This window comes from Quercus robur, chromosome 12 (genome assembly GCF_932294415.1).
Source record: "Quercus robur chromosome 12, dhQueRobu3.1, whole genome shotgun sequence".
Taxonomy (NCBI): domain Eukaryota; kingdom Viridiplantae; phylum Streptophyta; class Magnoliopsida; order Fagales; family Fagaceae; genus Quercus; species Quercus robur.
The window spans coordinates 7808095-7826125 of NC_065545.1; the positions used below are offsets into that span (position 1 = coordinate 7808095).

Sequence of the window (18031 nt, forward strand, 5' to 3'; positions counted from 1 at the left end):
GGGGACAAACCTGTCAGTGGGTCCCGTGCACTGTGCACGGGACCCACTAGCACTTGGACGGCCACATATTGATCTGAAATGGCATTGTTTGTGGGTCCCGTGTACTGTTCATGGGACCCACAAACATCTTTTTTTACCCAAATTTTAATTAAAAATGGGTCCCACGGTACTATTCACACATTTAAAAATTATTTTGCTACAGTGTTTTCAGTTTTCAGTTTCAGTAAAAATAAGTTGTATCCAAACAGACCCTAAATATATTATATAGGGGAAGTGAGAAAAAAAGAGTACTTTCCAATTATAACAAAAGATAATTCTATTCCTAATAGAATTTGAAATACATGCATAATCATCACCCTTATATCATGCACCTAGCTAGTCTATCACAACTCACAAGTACTAGAATCTAGAAAGCAAGCCATAATATAGAGGAACATGGAGAATCTGGCATTTTACCCCTTTTTTTAAAAAAATTTAGCAATATGCCCCTATTTCCAAACTATATAGGGGTGTGCCCCTGTTTCGATACTCGATTACCTTAAAATCGAGTTTCAGTTAAATACTCGATTTGTAGAAAATCGAGTTATGTCCGATCAAACTTAAAAAAATAAAAAATAAATAAAAAAAATGCATAGAACTCGAGTTCCTGGAAATCGAGTTCCATGCACAAAAAATTTTAGTGTAATCGCCCCATACAAGGTTCAGGGAGCCCTATAGTGGCGTTTTTAAGCCCTATAGCGGCATTTTTCTGCAAATTTTTTTTTAATAAGTGTGATTACCCCATACCAGGTTTAGGGAGCCCTATAGTGGCGTTTTTAAGCCCTATAGTGACGTTTTAAAGCCCTATACCGGCGTTTTCCTATAAAAAACTTTTTCTAAGGGTTTGTTTGAATAGAACTTATTTTACTGAAACTGAAAACTGAAAACTGAAAATACTGTAGTAAAATAATTTTTAAATGTGTGAATAGTACTGTGGGACCCATTTTTAATGAAAAAGTTGATAAAAAATAGAATTTGTGGGACCCGTGAACAGTGTACAAGTGCACCGTTCACAAAAGACCAGGTCAACAGTTGCGGCTGAAAAGAGGAAAAAAAAAAAAAAAAAAAAAAAAAAAAAAAGAAAAAACGCAGGCGCATCACTTTAAGTGCTATCCAAACGAACACTAAGTGTGATTGTCCCATGGCAAGTTGAGGGAGCCCTATAGTGACGTTTTAAAGCCTTATAGCGGCATTTTCCTGCAATTTTTTTTTTTTAAAGTGTGATTGTCCCATGGCAGGTTGAGGGAGCCCTATAGTGGCGTTTTAAAGCCTTATAGTGGCGTTTTGGAACTCGATCTCCATAAAATCGAGTTCTATGCAATTTTTTTTTTTTTTTAATTTTTAAGTTTAATCGGGCATAACTCGATTTTAAGGTAATCAAGTTTCGAAACAGGGGCACGCACCTATATAGTTTGCAAACATGGGCATATTGCCAAATTTTTTGCCAAATAAAGACAAAAGGCTAGATTCTCCAGAGGAACATTGAGGGATTCTTGTATTAAGCCAAACCAACTTGTACCTTCCTGATGGTTTCTCTTATCTTATTACAGGCTGAGTTGCATATATATTGGCCTGAACAGGAAGACAACCACCTAATTCTTCCAAGCTCCATCTTTGATCACACCTTGCTCATGCTTTTGATTATTACGTCATTTCTATGTCACGGCTTCCACTTAGGAAAATTATTAGGTACTCCCAGAGTACCATAAATGTGTACTCCCCCATCTCACATGAATAATAGGTCCCACCATGAATTTAATTAGTTCCCACCATTCATGTGAGAAGAGAGAATACGTATTTATGGTACTCCGAGAGTACACAATAATATCCATTTCACTTATTCAATTATGGTGGCGCAAACCAATTCTTAAACAATATAATAAATAAATGTCATGATTACTTTTTTTTTTTTTTTTTTTTTTTTTGAGAAGAAATATAGAACCACTTTATTAATCAGTGAAAAATTATTGTGTTACATCAATATAGACTAGGTAGGAAATGTTTGGTGGAATAGACTCCATCTAGACAGATAAAGGGGAAGAATTCCTCGCTCTCTGAGCTAAAGCATGAGCTACACCATTGCTCTGCCGCCTAACATGAGAGAAAGTGCAAGTTTGAAACAAACCCATTAAAGACTTACAGTCTTTTACAATATGTCCAATACTAGACTAGACTGGACAATCACCCAATAAAGCTTTGACAACAATCTCCGCATCTCCTTCAAATATAGCATGTCTCAATCGCAGCTCCTCCATAAAAATCAATGCTCTCCTTGCAGCCAACGCCTCGAGCACTTCCACAGTTGAAGGCATTTCTATTTTTTCTGCTAATGAGCCCATTACCTGACCCAAGTCATTTCTTACCACAACTCCGATCCCAGCTTTTTCTTCCTCCATAAAATATGCTCCGTCGTAGTTCGCCTTGTAAACTCCCTATTCTGGTGGTGTCCAAAGCTAAGGCTCGATTTTTTTCCTCTCAGGTTTGGCTTCAACTTTCCCTTGAAATTCTGCTAGTAGTCTGCTGCTGCTTCATGAAGCTTCTCAGGTGGCAGAGTTGGCTTATTAAAATGACATTTATTTCGCCTACCCTAAATGGACCAGGTAAAAGCCGTGAACAACTTAACGTTCTCCTCGTGTTGCCTTACGAAGAACATCAAGTCTACAAATGATCTCAACGTGTGGTGTTGGCTTCGTAATTTGTTAAAGCCAAGGTCCTAGCATTGTTTCACGTTATCACAGTCCCAAATAGCGTGAATGACCATTTCATTTGCACTTCCACAGCTACTGCACAAAGTGACTCAACTACTTTTCACCGATATAAATTTACCAAGGTTGGGAGGGACTCCGTGCATGCTCTCCAACAGAAATGCTTCATTTTATTCGGAATCTGCAAACTCCAAACACCCTTCCAGAAGTTCTTCAGCTCAGTATTGTTGGACCCCGATGCAACCCCATTGTTCTCCACCTATCCAAGAAACTGGTAGCCCGTTTTTACTAAGTAACTACCATCCCGAATTCGCAGCCATATCAAGCAGTCTCCTTGCGCCGTTCTGCATAAAGGAATGCCTTTGATTCTGTGAGCCATAAATGGAGCAATATTCTAGTCAATCATTTGCTCATTCCACTCATTTGTTGTCTGATCAATGAGTGAACAAACTCCCTGCGCCGTTTTGCATAAAGGAATGACTTTGATTCTGTGAGCCATAAATGGAGCAATCTTCTAGTCAATCATTTGCTCATTCCACTCATTTGTTGTCTGATCAATGAGTGAACAAACTCCCTGCGCCGTTTTGCATAAAGGAATGACTTTGATTCTGTGAGCCATAAATGGAGCAATCTTCTAGTCAATCATTTGCTCATTCCACTCATTTGTTGTCTGATCAATGAGTGAACAAACATTTAAGTCATCTTTAAAGTCTTTTGTGTATGGTACAACCTTTGTTGGAAAACACCCAGGAATCCAATTGTCATGGAACACCCGAATCTTAGACCCATCACCCACTCTCCACAACATCCCTTTCTCAATAACATGCCTTGCTTTAAGGATGCTCTGCCAAGTGAATGATCCTTTCTTACTTTTTGCTTCAAACACTGAACCTGTGGGGAAATATTTTGTGCTGAAAACTTTATACAGTAGGGAAGTTTGATCTGTTTGTAGCTTCCACACTTGTTTAGCAAGCATAGCCTCGTTAAATCTCACCAAATCTTTGAACCCCATTCCTCCCCCTGATTTCGGTTTGCATAAAACTTCCCAACTCTTCCAATGGATATTTCTTTGACCACCACGTTCACCCCACCAAAATTTTCTGATTTGCATCTCTATTTCCTTACACAAACCCACCGGCAATTTGAAACAACTCATTGCAAATGTAGGGATTGCTTGTACCACCGCCTTAAGCAAAATCTCTCTCCCCGCTTGAGATAAGATTTTTTCTTTCTAATCTTGGAGCTTAGCCCACACCCTTTCCTTAATAAAATTGAGGCTCTCCTTTTTCTTTTTTCCCACAACAACCAGCAACCCAAGGTATTTTTCATACTCCTTGATTTCTGGGACCCCTAGAAAATTTAGAATTTCCTCCTTCTTGTCTTCCATTACTGCTTTGCTAAAAAATAGCGTTGTCTTTCCTCGGTTTATTTGTTGTCTGGACGCCCCCTTATATAGTGATAAAATATGTTGGATAGCTTGCAAATCCTCCATCCTTGCCTGGCAAAATAATGAGCTGTCATCTACAAAAAATAGGTGAGTAATCTTTGGTCCATTTTTGCATAATGAAAAACCCCGAATCAGGTCATCCCTTGCAGCTTGTTGAAACATTCTATTCAATCCTTCCAAGCACAATAAGAAAAGATATGCTGACAATGGGTCCCCCTGACGGATTCCCCTAGTAGGAGAGATTTCACCTTTGGGTTCCCCATTTACTAAGATTGAATAGGACACAGTGCTTATGCATTCATATATGAGGGTCAAGCAAGTATCATAGAAGCCAATTTTTTCATAATTTCAATCAAAAATTGCCACTCTACCTAGTCATACGCCTTACTCATGTCTAACTTTAGGGTCATGAAATCTGCTTTCTTTGATTTTTGAGTCTTCATATGGTGTAAAAGTTCAAAGGCCACCAAAATATTATCTGAAATTGCTTTGTTAGACTAAAAAGTAGTTTGTGACTTAGAAATAATATTTGGCAAAACTTTTTTGAGCCTATTAGCAACAACCTTTGATGCAAGTTTATATATGACATTACAAAGAGCTATAAGGTGAAAATCAGACACTACATTAGGGCTTTTTACTTTGGGGATTCAAGTGATAAAAGTGCGATTAATTGAGGGAGGGATAGAACCTGAGTTTAGGCAGCTTAGGATTGCACTTGAAACATCTTCCCCAATAGATGGCTAGAATTTTTGATAAAACAATGAAGGTAAACCATCGAGCCCTGGTGCCTTTAATGATTCCATTTGTCTCAGTGCTTCATCAACCTCGGCCTTAACAAACTCCACAGCTAACATGGCATTTCGCTCCTCGGTAATTATAGTTGGTATTGCCCTTAAAACTTCCTCCATATGTGATTGTGCGGCCGAAGTGAAAAGATGTTGATAAAGGTCAATCAGGATGTTTGAGATCTCCCCTTCATCGGTGCAAACAATTCCTGCTTCATTTTTCAACTCCTCAATTCTATTTCTCTTGTATCTGTGGGATGCCCGATTATGAAAAAATTTAGTGTTCTTGTCCCCTTCATTCAGCCACAAAGCCCTTGATTTCTGTTTCCACATCTTTTCCTCCTTAGTCAATAATCTATTTATCTCTCATTTTAATCGGTTAATTGCTTCCATTGTTCCTCCCCTAATTGCCATCAGTTCTGCTTGCTTCAACTGTTGCTTTTTTTTTTTTCTTTCAAGGCACGGGTAATACTCCCAAATGAATCTCGACTCCACTATTTTAATTTTGCTTGACACTCCTTTATTTTTCCTTCCACTTGCATCATCGGGTTGCCTGAAAAATTTTGTCTCCAAGCTAGATCAACAACTTCACTGCATCCGGCATCCAGCATCCTCAAGCCACATCTGTTCAAATCTCCATGGTTTTCGTTGCTTAATTTGAATCCCTTTTAACTGCATGATTAATGGCTTATGATCTGATGACCCACATTCTAAGTGCACAATCTTTGTAGCAGGGAACATGTCTATCCAATCAGTGGTGGCGACCACACGATCTAACCTCTTCCAAATGGTGTTGCCCCCTCCTGTTCCCCTATACCAAGTGTATTTTCCTCCCACAAAGCCCAAATCTTTGAACTCACATTCATCAAGCACATCCCGAAAGGCTTCCATTTGTCTCCTTGTTCTGAACCTACCTCCCAATTTTTCATCTATCTTTGTGATTTCATTAAAGTCTCCCGCACACAACCATGGAAGATTGAACTTATTTTTTAATTTCCTCAATTTTGCCCAAGACTCATGTCGATTCCTTGTATTTGACTCACCATAAAAACCAGTAAATCTCCATTCGTCTTCCCTCCCCTTATTCACTATAGCATCAATATGGTTAAGGGAGTATGTGTCTATAGAAAAATCACACTCCTCCTTCCGAAAAATAGCTACCCCGCCTCCTCTACTTATTCTTGATACTTCGATCAAACCTCCAAATTTATGTCGAACCTTAATTTCTTCCAACCTAGCTTTGTCAAGCCATATTTCGGCTAAGAACACGACTAAGGGATCTTGTGCTAGGATCAACCCCCAAGCTCCTAATCTATCTGTGGGTTCCTAAGCCCACGACAGTTCCAACATAAGATATTCATTGCTCCTAGCGTTGCTGATTATCAGCCACTGCCAATTCAATTTTTGTGTTTTGATCATCCTGAGAAACCTGTTTCTTCTTCTTGGGTAACTCAACATCAAAGAGTTTAGCACCTGAGCGTTTTAGTGCTGTCAGAGGAGGAATTATACTGATGGTGTTTACTTCCTTTCTCACTATTATCTTCCACGTGGAGTTGGAGCTTGCCGCTACTACCTAACTTTTTCCTAGCACGTGAGTCACTTGGGCACTAGGGTTTCCTTCATCACTTATCACGTAATTTAATTTCTCCTTATTAGACTCCTCACAAGTAGCCAATCTGTGTTTTACTTGATTTGACAAAACTCCACAATTATTGGTTTCCCCATTCAAGGCAGAATCCGTTTCCTTTTTTAATACACGTCCACTTTTTAACTCCTCCTCCAATTCAAATCTCATTAATTCTGCATCAACCTCCTTTATTTTCTTCTCATAATAATCTCCTTTATTCACAGTTTCCTTATCCAGCTGCATTATTCTGAAATTTCCACCCGTTGCAACCGTTGTCTATGTAACGTCCATAACATCCTCCTCATTTATTGGAGCATTAATTTCACTTGATTCGTCATCCACCGGACTGCCTCCCTGAACCCCTTCCTGTGCCGCCGTGTCTGAGCTTCCATGGGCCGAGGAGTTAGCTTTCTGTCTCCGTTCCCTTTCGATGCTAAGTTCCTTCTTTTTTGCTTTATAAAATCTCGGTACTATTATCACTGAATTATTGTGCGCAAGTAGAGGAGATGCTCGTAACCAAAGGCCGTACTCTTTGTCTTTCTATGTTAAAGTCCCACTGCTTTCTATCCATCGTTCACAATCTCTGTCAAAATGATTCAACCGGCCACACCAATAACAGACATTTGGAAGACGTTCATATTTGAATAATACCCATCCCTTCAACCCGTTATCAAGTGTGAAAATTCTTCCTCTGCAGAGTGGAAGGGTTGTGTTTACCCTTACTCTAATCCTCATGACATTGCCATGGTCCACCTCCATTAAGTTGGATTTCTTGTTAACTTCCCTTGCTGCTTCACAGAGTTTTTCTGCAACTTCTCTACTCAAGTATTTTATTGGAATATCATGAACTTGCACCCAGAGAGAGACATGATCAAAGACTAAATCCTTAATTGGGATGCTATAGTCGTACTGCTTAATCATCACCAAGTGCTTGTCGAAACTCCACGGTTCCCCCTCCATAATTTTCTCCACCTCCTCCTCATTGTCAAAAATGAATAAGATGGTGTGATTTCCCACATTACACACCTTAAATCCATTCTTTGGCCTCCAAATTAGATTCAGACTCTATATTCCGAGCTCGTTTAGTCAAAATTTTTGCTGCAATGGTGACATCCTTCAAACTTTCATTCTCATTCAATTTCACCTCGCCACCTTCTCTATCATCCAAGGACACATTAGATTGTAAATGTTATATAGTAAATTTACAATATCTTTAGCATTTTTCTTTAAATAAATCTAGTGCAAGCTTTAACTTCAAATTTTATGTAACTTAATTGGCACTTACTCATGTACAAAGTATTTGAAAGTTTAGAGAAGAAAAAAATGGTTTGAGTTGTGGGATTAACAGAATGTATATTGTAACCATCTCAAAAAAAACAAAAACAAAAAATCACACTCCAAAGTTTTTTTTTTTTTTAAATGTTTTCTCTATCAGATACAATGTTAGAACGTAGAATCCCAGCTTTAAAAATATAACGTGGCTGGTGTTTCTTCTTTTGCCGGTGCTTGCAGTTACAAGACTACCATTAATTTTGAATATATTTCATTGCACATTTGCACGTGCCACACACGAGTCTGGTGGTGATTGTTGAGTCCTCCTAAAACTTTGGCTTAATAAAGAAGAAAAGAGAAATGAAATGTCTACAACATTTTTACAATAGATATTTTAAGTAGCAAGTTGTTACTGGTTGTTATTGTTAGGGCAAAAAAGTAATCTTAATGTTAGTTTCAAATTTGAATCAATAACAACTAACCACCTATGATTTGTTATAAAAATGTTGTAAAATGGTTAGAAATGGGAAGATTCTTGAAAAGTATCTACAAGTTGGATTAGAGCATATTAGTATAACTAAAATATTTCAACTGATCTATATCTAGTGTCGGTACCACCCACCTGTTAGATGCTATCACTACCTCAATTTCAAGATGATAAGATGCTTTATACTTTGAAGGTTTTTTTTTCCCCTAATGCAGTAATGCTAATTTGTTTACTATACTTTCTTATCTATGTATTTTTAAACATAGAATGTGGAATTCACTTCATTTAAAAAAAAATAATAATAATTTCAATGAAAGTTACTAGTTATTATAAATCTATTCTGTTGATTTTTATTATTTAATAACCATTGATTAAATGTAGATAAAAATAAAAATTATATTCATTAAGTTCGAGAGTCGATCTATTGTCATTTCATCGTCTTAAAAATAAAGTCATTTCGTTTTGTAAGTTTCATTTTTTTTTTTTTTTGTCATTTTTAGCATTTTTTGTCATTTTTGTAAGTTTCACATGGGCGGCGCTACACTGGCTTCCAAAAATATATATAAATATATATATATATATATATTATATAAAAAATATATTTTTTAGTTAGTTTAATACTATAATTTTTTTCTTAAAAATATATTTGCACACCTTAACTTAAATTTTACACACCTTTATTACAAGTATTTCCAACTCTAAGAATAAAAAGTAAGTATTTGTGAATTGTAAGTGTTACTATTTTTTATAAATTTATATTATGTATGTAAGTGTGTCTAATATTAATTGTATACATTACTTTTTGTTATAATATTAATTGTGTACATTACTTTTTGTTATAATATTATTTGTGTGAATTATGATGTGTGTGGATGTTTGTGTGTACACTTTAATATAAATATATATAATTTAATAATTAGAAAATAGATATAGTTTGTTACATGTGTGTATATTGTTATCATCTTATAATAACTTTTTGTAATAAAGTTAGCAAAATTCAAGAAAAAATATGTAAAGTTAGTGATTGTTCAAGCATTTGATTGGTTAAATAGACACTAGTGTATAACTTTATGTATGAATGAGTGTGGTTGTGTGCATCAATAATTAATACAAAGCCAATGAGTTTAGTTTAGTCATTTAGTTTAAAATATTTTTATAAAAACAATAACAAATAGATAATAAAAACTGCATAAAAATAAAAATATTAGATAAACTTAACAAAATAAAATGATTATAGGCTCATAGCTACCCACATTGGCAATAAATACTTATAATGAACTATCATATAACAATTCAAAATTTGAATACTTGTAGAAGGAAATTGTAAAACTTCATGTATTAATTTTTTTTTTTTTTTTTTGTCGATAACTCGATATATTCAAGTTCTTTTTTTATTAAAATTTTTTAATGACCCCCTAAACAAAATTCAAGGAACCGCCACCGATATTCACGTGAAAATTTTTCCATATTTTCACACATGAAACACAACATTCAATAGAATCAATACCATTACCCACTGGGCCACTACCAAACCTAATTTTTCAATCAAATTCAAACCACCACATAATTGCTGCCCATTTAGTCGTTGATGCCCCCAAAACAAATCGTGAGCTTCTAGACAGTTTGGGCACTTGGACAAGCTTTTTAGTGTAGTTAGAGACACCACCTGATTATTTTGATTTTATAAAAAAAAATCTTCAATTTAAAAAGAATTAGAGTGTAACTAATTTTCATTGGGAAAAGTTAATGGATAATCTAAGGGTGTTGGGAAAAGTTAATGGATAGTCTAAGGGTATTGGTTTAAATGATACTTTTAAAAACTTTTTATGAGAAAAAAAAAAAAAAAAAAAAAAAAGGTAATTGATTTTTGACAAATTTTTTTTTTTTTTTTTTAAACAAGGGTGTCCAGACTTCTTCGAATATCTGGTTATTCTCTTGGGTGTATGTAATCCCTTTGTCCCATAGAGATGTTATTGATTTTTGACAGTTTTTTAGATCTCTCATAAAAGTGGTATAAAAGCTTTCTTAAAATAATCCATTAGTTAATGTCCTAAGGGCACCTGTTAATCGGACCCATTTTCTTTAGTACAAATAATTGTGAACAAAACCAAAAATACATGTAGGAGAGTAATTATTTAGTACTTCGGGCGCACAATACATACATACTCCTCCCTCTAACATAATAGTAGGTCACATTAATACCACCAACACCCTTAGCATGATGGTCACTCCACAAGTATAAGTACCTGTAGAGTATGGGGGACAAAAGCCGAAGTTTAAGTCTCTAAGAGGGAGTTTTACACACATACATTTATATTAGATTAGAGCAAAATTCTATCTCAAAACACACAAAAAAAAAAAAGGTCACATTAATGAAATTCAAATTGGAATCCATTATTCTCTATGAGAGGGATAAGTATGCATTTAATATGCTTTTGAAGCATCGAACAATTACACAACAATTAATGAGTATGAATGGAAAAAGGATTAGCACTAGCAACAAATGTGAACTTGAGGGACCAAAATTAGGCTTGTTCATGGATATACCAGCATCGAAAGAACCATTCTGACTGCACCGCCCTGCCCTGCTCAGGGCTCTGTCGAAGGTTTTTGGCACGATGGTCAGTGATAGATCTTCAGTACCGACGCCGGATTGGTGTGGCCATCGGCACCGAGATGTGCACATTGACGAAGACTGAACCAACCCGAGCATCATATATATATATATATATATATGTGTATATATATATATACATATATCTATGTATATAATATCATACCATTCTAAGAAGAGAAGACTGAAGAGGCCACCTAAGCCTAACGTTCTCATCCATGAACAAGTCAAAAAATTTTTTTTTTTTTTGAATTCTTATCCATGAACTAGCCTAACGTTCTTATCCCAAAAAAAAAAAAAAAAAAAAAAAATTGAATTTAAAAAGAAGTTAACGTGTGCGAGTAGGCTACCTTTCTCATTCAAAAAACATGTGTCAGGAGGAATAGATGAATAGTCTCATCACTGAGTGTGAGTGGTCTTGTCTAGTAACTCTAGTGTCTTCCCACTTTCATTTTTTGAAAAAAAAAAATTTTAAAAATGTTGTATGGCCCTATGGGTTATAGTCTTGCCACTTGCATTTTTTGAAAAAAAAAATGTTGCATGTATTAGTCACTGACTCATTGTCTTGCCACTTGTGTTTTTTGAAAAAAAATATATTAAAAAAATAAAAATAAAAAACAAAAAACGATGTCGTATTGTCACTATTTGAGTCACTGATGGATTCATTTAGAGCTTGTTTGGATGGGCTGAGTGATATCACTCAGTTTTCATGATCTATCATCCAAACCGAGTGGGTCCTACGGATGAGCATATGTTTGGATGAGTTTTGGATCACTGTTCTCATGACTCAAATACTCAAAAAAATGGATGTGGGTGATGGAAAATAAAAACAGGTTTTGGGTCTTTTCAAAACTTGAAAACTGAAACTTAGTGGCAAACTTGGTAAATAAGATTACAATGTGGGCCCCTTACTAGTGCATTGTCGCATCAGAGTCAGGCTTTGGGTTATTACCGTTGCAACTCTCCTATTTCATTTCATTTCTCCCTCAAATTTTAGCAAAAATTTTCTCTCTTCTCACTTCCCTCTCTCAGCCTCCTTTCACATCAGAGTTAGGCCTCTTCTCATTTTCATTTTCCTCTTCATCCTCAGCGAGCTAGCTCCATGACGAACAATCCATGATCGAAGCACTAAATCAGGCCTAAGAAAATGTTAAGTGGGTTCTACTTAATGTTTGAAATCACCATCTATGTTTTACTTAATTTTTGAAATTACCATCTGGGTTTAGCTTAATTTGTGAAAATGCTATCTAGGTTTTGCTTAATTCGTGAAAATGCTATCTGGGTTTTGCTAAATTTGTGAAATTGCCATCTGGGTTTTGCTTATTAAATTGTAAAATTGCTATGACAGTTTTGCTCAATTGAGGAAAATGGTTTAAAAAGTGTGAAAAAGAGAGGAGACTTACAAAGTTGTGGTCAGGGGTGGAAGGATTGGTTAAGACAACAGAGAGAGTGGCGATGAAGAGAAGAGAGAACATGCTCGAGATGAAGATCCGGAAAGAGAAGAAGGTCCAGAGACTGAATCCACCGAGACAGAATCCTTCTCTTCCACCGCCGCCTCAGCTTCCTCTGACAGCGACAGCCATTCAGATCCAACTTCCTAGATTAAATGGGTATTGTGGAAAGGAAAATGAAAGAAGATTGAAAAGAAGAAGAGGAAGAAGGCGTTAAATGGGTATTGTAGGAGGTGACTTTGCTTTTGGCTTATGGGAAACGAAGCATTTTCTGGGGAAGTATGAAAGAGGATGAAGAGCAAAAAAGAAAAGGGATGCGGGAGCTTACTAGAAATCTTCTATGCACTGTCAGTCTCGGGAGCTTACCGGAAATCTTCTAACCAAACAAGAGTTTTTGACTTTTTCATTATAGTGGGGTTTGGGTGATAAGTTATGGGTTTTGAGTATGAGTGATAGTTTTAAGTATTTGAGTTTTGAAAACTAGGTGAGGGCCAATCCAAACAAGCTCTTACTGTGCAAGATATTTTTTTTCTTTTTTGATCTCAGCCACACACGTCTTTTCTCTTGAGTTGTCTCCTACTCAGACTCAGCTACTCTCATAATTTCATTTCTCCTCTTTAGTCTTTAGACTTCTGCTCCTCTCACGGTCTCACCTCTCAAACTCAGAACTCAGTCACTCATCAGTCATCAGCCAGCTTCATTTTTCTTCCCTCTCAATCTCAAAATCTTGGGCTCTCACCTAACCATTTTTCTCTTCTTTTTTGCTCTCAGCCACATAATGTTTCTTCCAAACCCTAATCCTGCTGAACAATTAGTAGTGTTTCCCTCTCAATCTTAGATTTTCAGGCTTCCACCAACCATTTTTCTCTTCTCTTTTGCACTCAACCACATAATTTTTTTTCCATACCCATATAACCAAACAAACCACACCAAGCCGCTAAGATTAACCACACTTTGTGTAGACCGGTTTTTACCTTCCAAAAGTGATGTGCAGTCAAGCATAGGGTGAAACCGCACCCTATAGGTGTGGTGCAAAAACCCTTTCCAAAACTAACCAAACCGAACCGTATACACCCCTAACTAATATGATATAAATGAATCTTAAAGGACGAAATAACAATTCGATACACTTAAAGGGTGTAATTTATGTTTTGACCTTAAATTTTGTTTTTCTAATAGGATTTTTAGTTTTTTTACCTTATATTTTTTATGAATTCACCTTTACTCCAATCTTAATCCGATCAGATATTTGAAAACTAGTCTATCTTTTGATTCATTGTCTGGTCGGATTTTTGAAGTAATGAGATAAGCTAATGACTTTACTAATCACCCTATAGGATAGTGGCAATTCAAATCCTCTTCATCCTAATCATAATGTGTTGTAATCTTAACATAGTTGCTTTCCATCTTTTTCTTTTATAGATATACTTTATTTGTCGTGAGAAAAAAGAAATAGAAATCATCCTCATCCTTATATTACGTAATCTGTTTGCTATGATAAGAATGAGATTTGAGTGTGTTAGTCGGTCTAATAACATTTAAAGTCCAATATTTATCCATGAATTAAGGAGCAAGCCCTTTTAAAGAAAATGGATAAAAGAAAAGAAATCTAAAACGAGTAGAATTAGCATAAATAGATCGAAGCGGCAAAATGTGCTTGTTTCTTTAGCCATCGCCATGTCACACTCGGTTATTCAATTTTTCACTCTAATCCCTAAAACCTCGCCAAAAATTACTGCTACAAAACACATCCGAAAGGAGAGGAGACAATAATTAATTAATACTAATAATTAAGCAATATGTACTAATTAAGTTCCAAAAAAACGACATTCATATCTGTCAAAAAAACTCAAAAAAAAAAAAAAAAGAATCTCGGTGCCTCTCTTTTTCTCTTATTATTACTTGTCGTATTCATATATAAAATATATATTTCATCCCTTTTCTTCTCTCTCTATCTCTCTCTCGTAGTATATAACTGCACCAAAGAGAGTCACAGAAACACAAGCCCAGAAGAAATTAAGATCACCCCCACCACATGTAAGTTCTTCGATATCCTATTACCTTTGTTCGTATATATGATCTTTTTTTCCTTTCTCTTTTGGGTGTCAAATGATTTATGTTTTTGATGGAATTGCCTGTTTCTCATTTTCAAGTTGCAAATGAATGTATGAAATTAGGTTACCGCTGGCTTTAATTGTGAATAGTAAATGGAATGTATTGATAAGAGTTATTAAAGACTCATAAATCTCTAGAATAGCCTTGTTCCAGAAAATCTGGGGTTGTCACTATATTCTAGTAGTAACTTTCAATCGTTACCATATAGCCCGTTTGGTGCTTTCTTCTCCAATTTTCTCTTTTCTTCTTTAAATGACTTGTCAAAAACAAAAACAATAAAAAAATATAATTTGTTTTTTATAGTTATGCATATCTGGCTCCAAGGACTGCATGCCAGATCTTCTCTCTTCACTGCCAAGCAATTTGGACGCGTATATACCTCTCTTTTTGTATTTTTCTGTTTATTTGTTATCCTTACTGCCTTTATTTCTCATGACAAATAAAAATAAATAAAATTTAAAGGAAACGTAACGTTTTTTCAATTGTGGTTATCTTATATTATATGGTTTTTTTTTTCAGTATAATAATTGCTGTGACGTGGCGTTGTATACCCAAATGCACGTTTACGTTTTTTTTTTTTTTTTTTTTAACATTTCAATCTAAACAAATCCAGCTAGATGAAATATTAGCAATACATGGTGCTTTATAACAGCCCATACGTTGGCCAATGGGGAACGTTTATTCACACCTAAAATCAAAAGAATGGAATATGCTAAGTTCTAAGTATAGTACCATATATAGATCATAGACGCTCACAGGTTGTCATTTTTCAAATTAAGCAATAAAAATGCATTGAGATTCCTTTTAAGGAGGTGATTTCTTGGTTTCCTAATTGAGCTAGCTAGCAACTAAGATAATCTCTTGCTTTTTAAAATTCATGAATTTTACATTAATATCTCATTTACTTATTTGCTTTCCTTGCTCATAATGTTTTTGCTTAATTTTTCAGGTCTTAGCCATAGAATAAATTCAGATTTCTGTGGCCAAGTTAATCCCAATCTCTACGTCATAGATATTAGCTGTCTCTGTGCTCTTTATCTTTCCCTATCTTCAATACCATTACCACAATCTCATCTGGGAAACACACACCCATCTCTCTCTCTCTCTCTCTCTCTCTTACTTTGATTTGAAAGCTATAAGACTGCCAACACTGCTTTCCCCCTTGCATTTCTAGATATACACACAAAACCAAACCATCCCTTATAATATCTATATCAATATGGAGTCTTCAAAAGAGTCCCATACAAATCAAGAACTGGGCCATAGTCTCAAGGCCCTAACACTCTCTCCTGACAAAGAAAAACCAACCTTGAACATGTTAGCCACTGCGTCTTCATGGTCCATTGGGGACTACATTGGCATGGAGAGCTGCCTTGATATTAACGATGAGGTACAGTATTCATCGAAGGATAAGAATAGTGGGGGTGAGTCTGACTCCGAGGTTTATATCAAGAAGTGTAGAGTTAAGCGAGAGCAAAGGCGGGCAATGAGGCAAAGAGAGTTCCCACCTCCAATACCATTGCTTGCACGTACAGAGAATCTGCCTTGTCATATGCCTTGGGTGCTGAAAAGACACTACACCAGCGATGGAAGGTTGATTCTCACCGAAGAGAGGGTGAAACACCACGAGTACTTCCGGGCTCACAGGGCTGATGGGCGTCTCACATTGCAGCTTGTACCATTAGACGACGAGGTTTGGGTTCCTGATGATCAGTGCGACCATTGTGGCACAAATGATGAAGAAGAGGCAGACATTGATGATACTGAAGAAAAGGAGACGGAAAAGGAAAATGAAGTGGCCAATGATGTTGATGTTAGTAAGACTGTGTACCAATCACCTCTTTCCGAGCCAGCAAAAGTGGAAGATTTGTGTACTAGATACGAATTTTATAACGGCGATGTTGATGTTGATGAGGTTGAGGTTGAGAAGGAGATGATCCATAAGGATAGGAGTGTGGTGGTTGAAGAATCAACGAAGATCGGAGGTGGTGGGATTGGTGGTACAGCCACTAATGCAGCAGGAAAGCGCTTAAACTTAAACTACAACAATGTGGCGTCACCGGGGTCGTGTATTTTTGAGGTGCCAGTCCAGCAATACGGACAGTTCATAGCTAACACAAATTTACATTTATGTGATGCGATTAGTCTTAGTAGAGCTTAGGTCCACTTAGCTTTTGTTCCTCAATATTGTCAATCATCATTATTTTCTTCTAGGAAAATTCATTGCATAATTAGTCCTATTTGTTTTATGCTGCATATTAGGATGGTTACAGAGGCAAATGATGAGATCCACCGTACAATTAATGATTTTTGTTTAACTGAAAGTAGCTCATTCCATTTGAAAACAATTGCTTATCATTGTCTTTGTCCCATCCAGAATTTTGTTTTTGTTTTACTGAAAGAGTGAAAGTACCTATTTTCCAATTGAAAACAATTGGCTTATTACTGCAGCCACGGGCTATTGTCGCATTTCATATCCATACATGATAGATGGGAGGGCTGGCTTTAATTACTAGTGTTTGGCAGAAGCACAAATCATACAAGTTTTTCACAATCAGTAGTATTTCACAATATGATCTCATTTTAGGGGCTTTCTAATGCATAATTCGACCCGAGAAATTCCTAGAATTGTCTTTCCCTTGTTTTATTTTTCATGAATGTTTAATTGCACAATCACACAATTAAAGATTTCTTGTGTTTGGCTATAGTATCACAAAATTGTGGACTTGATGAAGAGTATTAGATTGTACTGAGTAATGTCTGGATCATGGGACTATCCTTACAACTTATGCATTAGCCGCATGACTTGGTACCAGGACTCCCGAATGACTTTATTTATGACTTACTCCGATTGGTTAAAGGGAAATTAAGGAAGCTCATATAAGATCATTTTCTAAGGTCATGACTCGTGAGCTTTCAACAGGACAGGCACTTTCCTGAATATCTTTTGTTTATTGATCTTTTCTTCTCTTTGCCCCTACAAAGTGAACTAAGGGTGTGTTTGTTTGGAAACGAAATAGGGTGGATGAGAAACTTTAGAAAAAAATAAGAAGGAAATTTTTTTTTTAGTGTAATTAGTTGGATGGGGATGAAGGAAAATAAATGGTGAGGCCCAGATGTTTTCTTCCCGCTCCCACCAAAATGTTTTCTCCCCAAAATAGGAAGAAAACTAAGTGGGGATACATTTTTTCTTAATTGACAAAAATACCCATGTACACTTGCACATGGGATTCGTCCAGTTGCCTTTTTTTTTTTTTGGCAGTAACATTGCCTTTTTTATTTTTATTTTTTTTTTGATTTTCTTGGGCCTGGGCATGATAGTTGTTGTTGTTGTTGTTGTTTTTTTTTTTTTTTTTTTTTTTTTTTGAGAGAGAGAGAGAGAGAGAAGGAGTTTCAACTTATGGCGTCCACTTCTGATGATAGGGTGGATGATAAAGAGCTATCATCAGACCAAGACACCAATCAGTTTTTGGTGTAGGTGGGGATTGA

General features: G+C 36.0%; 1 protein-coding gene across 1 annotated transcript; it reads left to right on the plus strand.

Annotated features, from left to right (window-relative positions):
• The first annotated feature begins 14331 nt into the window (after positions 1-14331).
• On the plus strand, positions 14332-16968 carry LOC126709075 (uncharacterized). The gene is made up of 2 exons (XM_050409155.1): positions 14332-14464; positions 15492-16968. The coding sequence occupies exon 2, from the start codon at positions 15762-15764 to the stop codon at positions 16701-16703; it is 942 nt and encodes a 313-aa protein (XP_050265112.1). The 5' UTR covers positions 14332-14464; positions 15492-15761; the 3' UTR covers positions 16704-16968.
• The last annotated feature ends 1063 nt before the right edge of the window (positions 16969-18031 follow it).

Excerpts from the sequence above, each read along its gene's own strand:
- LOC126709075 (XM_050409155.1), top strand. The coding sequence starts at position 15,762 with ATGGAGTCTTCAAAAGAGTCCCATACAAATCAAGAACTGGGCCATAGT.